The sequence below is a fragment of the Austrofundulus limnaeus genome, unplaced genomic scaffold, assembly GCF_001266775.1.
Source record: "Austrofundulus limnaeus strain Quisiro unplaced genomic scaffold, Austrofundulus_limnaeus-1.0 Scaffold14, whole genome shotgun sequence".
In the NCBI taxonomy this organism is placed as follows: Eukaryota; Metazoa; Chordata; class Actinopteri; order Cyprinodontiformes; family Rivulidae; genus Austrofundulus; species Austrofundulus limnaeus.
In genome coordinates this window covers 4031256-4041239 of record NW_013952416.1, presented here as the reverse complement: position 1 = coordinate 4041239, position 9984 = coordinate 4031256, and the positions used below count along the sequence as shown (strand labels likewise).

Genomic DNA, 9984 nt, shown 5'->3' with positions numbered 1-9984 from the left:
ATCTATCTATCTATCTATCTATCTATCTATCTATCTATCTATCTATCTATCTATCTATCTATCTATCTATCTATCTAAAAACAACAAAAAAATTCTATATTCAACAAAATACAATCACAAATTAAATGATGTCCATATTTACTGTAAAACAAAGACACAAGTCTTGTCTTTTTAAAATGTCTGCGCTTCACCTTTCTCCCATTATCTGTCCTCGCTGGGTTTATTTCAGCCCTCTACTTATTCCTTTATTTACACATATGCACACATACACTGCACCTGCAGGGCCTCCTGTTGCATCTTTTCTCTTTCTTTGTCTCGGTCTCCTGAGATGTTGCTCAGTCCTGGTCTCTCTTTCACGGTTTCCTCTTTCTTGCGGAGCGTCTCTTGTGCTGATGGCCAATTTCTCGGGGGAAATTTCACAGAGGAGCGATACAAAGCTCCAAACCTCCCATGGCTCTGTCTCTGCTTCCTATCACAGCCTTACAGGGCTTCCTGCACACACACACACACACACACACACACACACACATGGTAAACACACACATCCAGTAAAGTTATTACCACACACACACATGTTTAGAGTGTACATGTGTAATAGAGGGAAACTGAGCGTGCACAACTATCGGTTTGTATTTATTCCACGTTTATGCTCTTCAGCGCCGTAATGACACTTGTCATGTTCCACTGGGACAAATGGGCTTACTTACAGACACACACACATACACACAATATTCAGGCTTGCACAGACTCATACAAGATAACCCCCCGCACCCACACAGAGATATGAAAAACTGGATAACATAAACAACACAAATGTTCAGGCCAACAAATAAATCATGTGTTTGAAGTTCTGCTGCAGCAACATGTTAAATCCAGTCAGGTTCAAAACCACACACATGCTGAGAGAGATTTTGTCAGAACTGATTCTCACTTGTGGAAAGTTCATGGTTGAACAAAAATGACAATATTTTTCTCTCATACATCATTTCAAATACCTGCAGACACATTGATGGGGGAATAGTATTATGTGGCTTCAATGTTGGATTGTAGGGCCATAACCAGCTGATGATGTAAAAAGAATGCCCCTCCACCCGCCCAAAAAAATAAATCAAATAAATAAATTTATCAAAGTGTGCAAACTAAACACAAAACAAAACAGGAACTTTATGCTGATTAGACATGGCGTGCACTGCAGAAAACAGGAAACACATCCAAGTTCTCTACTTCCTGTTCATTATTTACTTTTGTTCAAGTGGCAGGAAATGTAATTAGCAGTGATTCTTGTTGTGTAACTGATGACTGCAGTTTGTCAGCTCCTTCTAAAGTTGTAAAAGATTACAACATTGCATTGATGTATCGTTTTAAGCCCATCAACCACTGGTTAATCTTAGCCGCAGCTATTAGTTTTCTTTCTAACACTAAAACTGCTGCTTTTGTTGTGTACATTTCACAAAATGCGGGAGAAGAAACTGTAATAAATTCTCTCTCAAAAAAACAAAACTAAAAAAAACACAATCACAGTAATCCCCAAATGAAACCAATACAAGGAGTTTTTTCAGACAAATCCAAATCTCCATTACTAATATATTTGCCTTCACCATTTCATTACAAAGTAAGGATTTTTTTTATCACGATTAGCTACACCCTTGCATGAGAACCCCCCTCATACGCTCACAATATGGGCCTCCTTCCAGCTCCTTTATGCGTTTTTATTTAAACTTACGCGCAAAAGCTCGGAAGCGATGATGCCGCGTTTCCTGTTGCTGCAGCCCTGTTCCATTATCACTTGGTGTTAACGTTTAGCTTGTAAAATATTTGACAAGCAAGCATTTCTAAGCACAGATGGAGACATCACATTTTGCAGCTTTATTTTTTTGCAGGGAGCGAGTGTGTGAGTGCACAGACGAGGACGGGAGTGTGTGTGCAGTTTGTGTGTCTAGCCATGGGCTGATGAGGGGAGGCATGTGGTGGCCATTTAGACGGATTAGAGCTGTCAGAGACATCAAGCGCGACTAATTATTCTGTTAGCACACTACACTGCGGGGATACAAAGTGTGTGCATCTCTGTGTGTGCGTTTGCAAAAAAGGGCTTGTCAGGGAGACACAGAGGGTGAGTAAAGCTCGAAAAAGAGAGATTTTAGAGGAATGGATGACAGATGGAAATGAACTGAGGCAGAAAAAAGAGCAAAAAGGGGGAAGAAAGGACGAGATCTAAAAGCTGCTGTTGTTATGCAGACAGAATATGCTCCACGTATGAAAGATGGACTGATAGGAGCAGAGTGAAGGGCAGATCTGAGGTGTAGTGAAAAGCCCTGTAGGTAGGACTTGAGAAAGATATAGACAAAAAAGACAAGAAAAATAAAGGAAAAGCATACGAGGATGTGAGTGAGGAAAGGTTAAGAAGGACACATCAAAAAAAAAGGAGGGATGAGAGAGACAGAGGGAAAAGTGATGACCTACCTCATGCCTTCATGGATAACTGCATTTGTATCCAAACATCCCAACATGCACCGCTCTTCCACTCGGGACGAAATCGGCCCGCGGCACCCAATCAGCCGTGGCCTTTTACCACTTTGCCGTGGGGCAGCGTGTGCACGAGTGTGATTGCAGTGTGTGTGAGTTCAAGCGTGACTGCAAACACACATCTGTTTGTATGTGTTTATAGATATATACCTTCTGACTCCACTGTCTGCCTGATTTATCTTCAAACGGACAGCTCACTCATCTCCTCACCCACACTGTCCTTTCTTATCTAGTTTTTTTCTCTCCATCGAGTCCATCTCTCTATCTCTCTATGCTCACCACCAATCCATCCGTCTTTTAAACACCTTCCATCTTGGGCCACCCATCCCATTTGACTCCTCCACACATCGCTCCATCTGCATCTGCTTCCCCGCAGGAGAAACAATTTCCTGAATCCCACCAAGGTGGAAAGATTTCAGATTTAATACATCGCCCGTTCGTGCGATTCAGAATTTAAAGGTAAGAGTGAGCGGCTCAAAGGTGAAGGAGAAGAAGAGCGAGGCAGAAGGTGTGAGGGACGTTTTGGGGTGAATAGATGGAAAACACAGCGTGTTCCCCTCGGTGGTACACAAGCCCATCAGTTCATGAACTGTCCTTCTGAAATCTCCACTACTCTTCTCAATTTAACTCTTTTTCTGCAACGTTATTGGCTTCATTAGCTTGCTCAAATGAATTAGTCATTCGCACATTAAAGCTCCTCACAAATTCAACCAGAAAAAAAATCTTTGAAAATGCGAGGTAAAGCGATTATGAATGCAGTTTGACTTTCATGCATGACAGCTTCAAACAAAGAGGTCATGTCATGATGTTGTAAAAGCTTATATAGCATGCGCCAGGCGTGCTTTGGTCCGGTGCAGATGATAGGAATCTTCTAAAATATTGCTTTTCTACATGTTGCTCTGTTACGGGCAGTCAAGGCTCCTTAAGTTAAACAAATATTGACTTTCTTGTTGCTGAATGTCAAGTCTGTTTGACACACCAACAAACGCCATGAGGAAGTTCAGGTATGTGAAAGAGGACCTCTAAAAAACATTATTTTTGTGTTTTATTCATTGTTAATAAACTAAACTGGCTGCTGTGAACAACAGTGTTAAGAGAGCAGGACTAAGATGTGTTCCAAAATATTTCATCCAGACCACAAGAAATTATCATAAAAAATATACTGTATGTTTCCTATAGTGGTCCGGGCCTTGTTCACTGATGTCGAACAACTAAAGAGTGATTTTTTTCTGATATGGGTTAGAAATAACCTGTAATAAATGCTTATATTGTGATTATATGTGTGACAAGTCAGGTTGTAATGGAGGTTCCCCATCAATCTGTAACACAAACTAATTTATTTTGTTTACCTTTCATCTGTATATTTAAAAAAGAAGCAGCAGAAATTATGCTCAGGTAATTTATTCAAAAATAACCAAATATGTCATTGTATTTATTTGAACATTTAAACCTTTATTTGGGGTTGCCAGCTCTGGTTGCCAGTGCACAGAAGAGCTTTTAGGTTGCTTTTTACTGCCCCCTGGTGGTGAAAGCAGGAAACTACATAACTAAGGGATTCACGTTTATCTGTGATCATACTTTAATTATAAAAACAATAAATAAAACAAACTTAAATTGTCAGAAATTGGTTTGTTAAATTTCTCAGATTTATCTTTATTTCATATAAAAAGTAGAATGACGATGGCAAACAATATAAAACAAATTTTGTCATGCAAAGGAGTGCACGGAATTGAACAATGAACTTGAAAAATGGAATAAATGAGCAACTGAGAAAACATTACTGCATGTTTGTCTTACTTTTTTAAGGTTTTCTGTCAGAGACAATGAGCACAAAGAGGTGATAAAAATTGGAAAGAGGAAAGACAAATTATGGTCAATTAAAGTCAAATTACGAGGCCACACCAGCAACATTAGCAACCAGAACTGATAATAAATCATCTCTGTGCTCCTTGACGGTGGGTAGTACTCACATCTATAATTGGTACAAATTGGAAACCAGCAGAGCATTTTAACTTCAGTTAGTGTGTCTGAGTGTGTGTGTGTGTGWGTGTGTYAGTGTGCTTAAACAAGCTTTTAGTGTTCTCATTAACGTGAAGAAGATAAAATGAAGGATTAACACAGCCTATCTTTTTTTTCCGTACTAAACGGCGAGGCATCTGATTTCAGCTCTATAATTAGCTGCTCGTTATCCACTGAGMGCAAATAATCTGTAAAATTAGCATCTGTGGTAGAGCTGCTCTAATAAAACTGTTATGTTTCAATGCATAAGGAATACAGGAAAAACCCAAATAAAAACATTTACTTCTCCTAAGAGTCCTATTTTTTGTTACTAAGTACTCTTTGGTATTGCTATAATCTTGGTGCAATGCAGCAGCACAGTATTTGATTCATAATAAGAATTTCTAACTTACATTTATTCTGGAAACAACTGTAATAGGGAGCTTTATATATTATTGTATTACAGTACGTCATATTAAAGTTATGTTACCTGAAGATTATAAACTGACTTTTGAAGCTAGTAGGCAAAGTTATAGTTGTTTGTCTGCATGTTGGCCTTTTGATGGACAGACAACCTGTCCAGGATGTACCTGGCCTCTTGCTCCTTTGATCGCTGGGAATGGCACCTGCAACCCTGACTGGGTTTCAGATTTCAGATTCAGATTACTCCAGACAAAATTACAAAATTTTCTTTTTCTGTGCATAAGAATTGCCCTCGTATGGTATCATAACAGGACTAGTTTAATCATTGCGGTGAAATTAATACATATCCAAATTAGTTTGTCGAAACCTGTAAACCATTAGAAGCCACATCAATTTTTGAATCAATGACAATCAACTAAACCTGCCTTACATAGTTAAAAAATATATGTGATGTACTAAGAGCAAACACAATAAATGTAAGACGTGTACTTTTGTACCACGTTATCAATTCATTGGTAGTTAAATTAGTAGACAATAGAAAGAGAGCATCTGTTCCACAAACAAGTAGCTCACTTTACGCATGCGCAACGCGCCATTGAAGGAAACYGTGCGAGAAGAGATAGAAGTGGGAGTTAACTTATCTGTTATTACTTGATCCCACTCAGGTAAAGATGCCTCTAAGATTAAACACAAATGGAGTAATGTTTCACTTGTTTTAGTAAACAGCCGGAGGACTTTACAAGGATAACCCAAGGAGTTTACAGGACCTGCGAAGTCTCAACACTAGTGGAACAGCAACTCCGGACAGTTTTCACCTGTTAGCCATCACACCAGCTAACTCAAGGTAGCGCTAAATTGCTAAGTACCTCATCTGAAATGTCTTCGTATGTTATGGGTTGTATATAAAACACTTAATATCAATGTTTAGAATAATTTCAATACGTTATTTAGCCGCTGGCTGACAAAGCAGCAAGACAGTATGAAATGTTTAGCGGTGTTTGCTAACCTTTCCAATGCTACGTTAGCTGGGATGCTATCAACGATCATCTGTGCTAGCTGGTGTTTTCGTAGCAGGTATTCCTGATGTAGTTTTAATACATGGTTGTTTCCTGTTTGTACCTTTCATAATAAAATTTAACAATCTTGAGGCGACTTGGCTTATGAATGCTGAGCTAAAATATCTGTCTAAATTTGCTTCGTAGACATTCAGAACATTACATTCTGAAAGATTAACTGAAATAGCAAATGTATGCAAGTTTGTACTAGGAGTGATACATTTATTTTGAAATCGAAACATCCTCACTTCCCGTTGAAATGCCGTAACTTTTTTTTGCACCTCCCCCAAACAAACAGCAGCCAGTCTGGCGCCGCTAGTAAGCTAACCAACGCGACACTCTTGTTGTTTACGGTAAAAGAATCACTTAAGTTCTGTAAAGAAACTTGTAAAATACGCATTTTGTTTTAACTCGCGTCCTTCTGTATGGGTGAGACAACAGAAGTTATTTTCACTTTATAAATACTTATTGTTAAACTAAGAATGGGTCATCGATTTTGCAAGGGTAACCTTACTTGACTCAAATATATATATATATATATATATATATACAAAATTACATGTTTGTTTTTCTAGTTGATTAATTTATCCAAGATCAGGTTTATCCAGTGAAAAAACTCATATTNAGTTGTACACTTATCACTGTACAACTTACAGTCAGTGTAAAAGATTATGTAAATCAAACTTTTTGCACAACTTTTAACTAACGTGATGATTTTATTTTCTTCTTTTATCAGCTCTTCGCTTGGAGAAAGATTTATCATCTTAAATCTTAAAACTGACCTTAATCAGTCCCGTGAAGATCATTTGGGCACCAACCATCCCGAGGATGACGTGAAACTTGACACAAGAAGTGAAATACTTTCTCAGAACGTGTGGCAGAAGTGTCAAATTAAAATGTCTATCACCAACACTCCTACCAGCAATGATGCCTGCTTAAGCATCGTCCACAGCCTGATGTGCCACAGACAGGGTGGCGAGAGTGAGACGTTTGCAAAACGAGCCATCGAGAGCCTGGTGAAGAAACTGAAGGAGAAGAAAGATGAGCTCGACTCCCTCATCACAGCTATCACTACCAACGGTGCCCACCCCAGCAAGTGTGTGACCATTCAACGGACCCTTGACGGACGGCTGCAGGTAAGAGATTAAAAAAAAGAGTATGCACGTAAATATGAAGATGTTTTCTCATCACCTACAACAAACGCTGGATTTAAATTCATTGTGCTTTAATTTATGWATATAAAAACACAGTCATGGCCTAAGATGTGAGTGCAGTGAATTATTTCCGTTTACCTGTGTTGTTTCCAGGTGGCGGGGCGAAAAGGATTCCCTCATGTAATCTATGCCCGTCTGTGGCGATGGCCTGACCTGCACAAAAATGAGCTGAAGCATGTGAAATACTGTCAGTACGCTTTTGATCTGAAGTGTGACAGTGTGTGCGTGAATCCCTATCACTATGAAAGAGTGGTGTCTCCTGGCATTGGTAGGTAACTGGGAGCTCTGAATTATAACCACCTGTGCAAAGTATAGTAATCAGAGACTTAACATTTTAGTGTCACAGTTTGAGTTGAAAGACAAAAGATATGAATTTTACATTTTTATTGGATTGGCTATTAATTAAAGTTGTCTGGTTTAAAAAAATCTTGTTAGGGTAGCTTGTTTTTCTACTAAAATCTTTTAAAAGCTGTTTTATGTTTTCATTAGTTTCCTTCAACCTTTTAGTTTTTACCACTTTAAATGCAATTAACATAGTCTGTAGAGTATCACGCTTCTAGCCATTTTGTCTCTTGGCTTACAGACCTATCAGGATTGACTCTGACCGGTCCTGGTCCCAGCTCATCACGACCAATCAAGGACGAGTATGATTTTGATGGGCCGCAGAGTATCCCCTCTGTTGAGGGGGGGCACTCTCTTCAGACCATCCAGCACCCTCCGTCCAGTAACCGTCCCCCTCAAACCGAATCCTTTCCAACCCCGAGCCTGCTCCCACCCACCGAGGCGTCCGCCTCGGCATCAGCATCGTCCTTTCCACCTATTCCTGCAGCTTCAAGCAGTAAGACGCTTTAACTCTTTCCTCTTAAGATACACTGTTTTTGTTTATGGGTTTGTCTCAGTTGGCTTTTTATAAGGATGACAACTGTAAATTTGTGAGTTTCCTGTTTTCATCTCTGATTTGAATTTCCTCCTCAGGTGCCAGCTCCAACTGGCCCAGAAACAGTGTTTTCCCGCCCAGCATACCCCACCACACCAACGGTCATCTTCAACACCACCCTCCAATGCCGCATCCGACGCACTACTGTAAACGTTTGACTTTTCTCTTCCTTGTTTAAAGCACAAGAAGTCATTTTTATTAATTTTTTTATATCGATCCATCAGGTTGTTACTAACATAAATGTGTATTTTTTTCCTCCTCAGGGCCAGTGCACAATGAGCTCGCCTTTCAGCCCCCTATATCGAACCATCCAGGTGAGAAAACAACTCGCGGTGTGGAAAATTAATGTCAACACATTTGCCTATTGGTAACAATATTGGCAAAACTGACATTGCAGATTTTCTCTAACCCTGCGATGTACATTGCGATACGAAAAAAATGTAGGAATTTACCTCTTTTCTTCATGTTGCAGTACATTTTTGCCTGTTTRAATGTGCTCAGTTTCATTAATTAATATTGTATCCTTTAGGATTTCTTGTTCAGTTACATTTCTTACTGGAGCCTGACTCCTTCTGCCCTCTGCTTTAGCTCCTGACTACTGGTGTTCCATCGCTTATTTTGAGATGGACGTTCAGGTCGGGGAGACYTTTAAAGTGCCATCTTCTTGCCCCATTGTGACTGTGGACGGATACGTTGACCCCTCCGGAGGAGACCGCTTCTGTTTGGGCCAGCTCAGCAATGTACATCGCACTGAAGCTATCGAGAGAGCTCGGTAAGTTATCCAGCTACTATTTAAAAAGCAAAAAACGTGTTGGATAAGCGGTGCTGCTCGGGACTCCCAATGGAAATAGAAAAGATCCACAGCTGGTGTAATCTTTAAATCTTCAGGCTTTTGGACAAATAGCATATTTTATGACATTCAAATGACATTTTTTTCTTCACTTCCCAGACTCCACATTGGAAAAGGAGTCCAGCTGGAGTGCAAAGGTGAAGGAGATGTGTGGGTGCGGTGCCTCAGTGACCACGCTGTGTTTGTTCAGAGCTACTACCTGGACAGAGAAGCTGGCCGAGCTCCAGGGGATGCTGTTCACAAAATCTACCCGAGTGCTTATATCAAGGTAAGGCAGTAATCCAGGGCTGAAACGATTCCTCGAACAATTCGATTACAAAAAATCCTTGAGGCAAATTTATCTGCCTCGAGAGCTTCGTAAAAAATACATACTGTTATAATCAGCGCACTTTCGTCCGCCCGGAATGTTATTTGTGTTACACACAATGCTACGATGTTAGCGCTTCCGCTAACAGTCACACTGTCGACGCGTCGCGCATGTATGCTTGCTGAGTGCTATATTTAGCTTTAGAAGAAGACGAAGTGTGCCGAAACGAAGCGCCCAAAAGATGACGAATTAAAAAAAGTATGGGAACATTTAAAACTAAACAGAAAAGACGACAACGCAATGCTCTGCACATCCTCGATGTTTCTGCACCGGAACAAAAATAGCTGCTGCATGTACCGAATGCGTCCGGAGTTAACAACAGATATTTGTTTACGTTCCCTTTTGCAAAATACAGTTTCCTTAATCTGTGATAATCTGTCATGTTACAGATGTACAAGGAGGAGGTATATTTTAAGCTAACGTTATTTGTGCTGACTAATAGGGATGTCCCGATACCACTTTTTCACTTCCGATACGATACCGATATTACAACTTTGAGAAATGTCCGATACCGATATTGACCGATACCGATATTGACCGATACCGATATTGACCCGTTACTATAACAGTGCAAGTCACACACTTTTACCTATTTTGTAATGTAAAATCTTAGAAAA

General features: G+C 39.9%; 1 protein-coding gene and 1 long non-coding RNA gene across 2 annotated transcripts in view; one reads left to right on the top strand and one right to left on the bottom strand.

Moving 5' to 3' along the window:
* Positions 1 to 483, bottom strand: part of LOC106513760 (uncharacterized) — a 13528-nt gene extending 13045 nt beyond the window's left edge. Inside the window, exon 1 of the long non-coding RNA XR_001309823.1 lies at positions 270 to 483. This is a non-coding gene — a long non-coding RNA (uncharacterized LOC106513760). The remainder of the gene's footprint in view (positions 1 to 269) is intronic.
* Positions 484 to 5540: 5057 nt separating this feature from the next.
* The window catches only part of LOC106513759 (mothers against decapentaplegic homolog 4), a 10029-nt gene continuing 5585 nt past the window's right edge, over positions 5541 to 9984 (top strand). Inside the window, exons 1-8 of the mRNA XM_014002745.1 lie at positions 5541 to 5788; positions 6736 to 7135; positions 7307 to 7481; positions 7797 to 8051; positions 8189 to 8296; positions 8414 to 8464; positions 8739 to 8922; positions 9100 to 9268. Coding sequence (XP_013858199.1) covers positions 6896 to 7135; positions 7307 to 7481; positions 7797 to 8051; positions 8189 to 8296; positions 8414 to 8464; positions 8739 to 8922; positions 9100 to 9268 — 1182 coding nt within the window. The 5' untranslated portion in view covers positions 5541 to 5788; positions 6736 to 6895. The remainder of the gene's footprint in view (positions 5789 to 6735; positions 7136 to 7306; positions 7482 to 7796; positions 8052 to 8188; positions 8297 to 8413; positions 8465 to 8738; positions 8923 to 9099; positions 9269 to 9984) is intronic.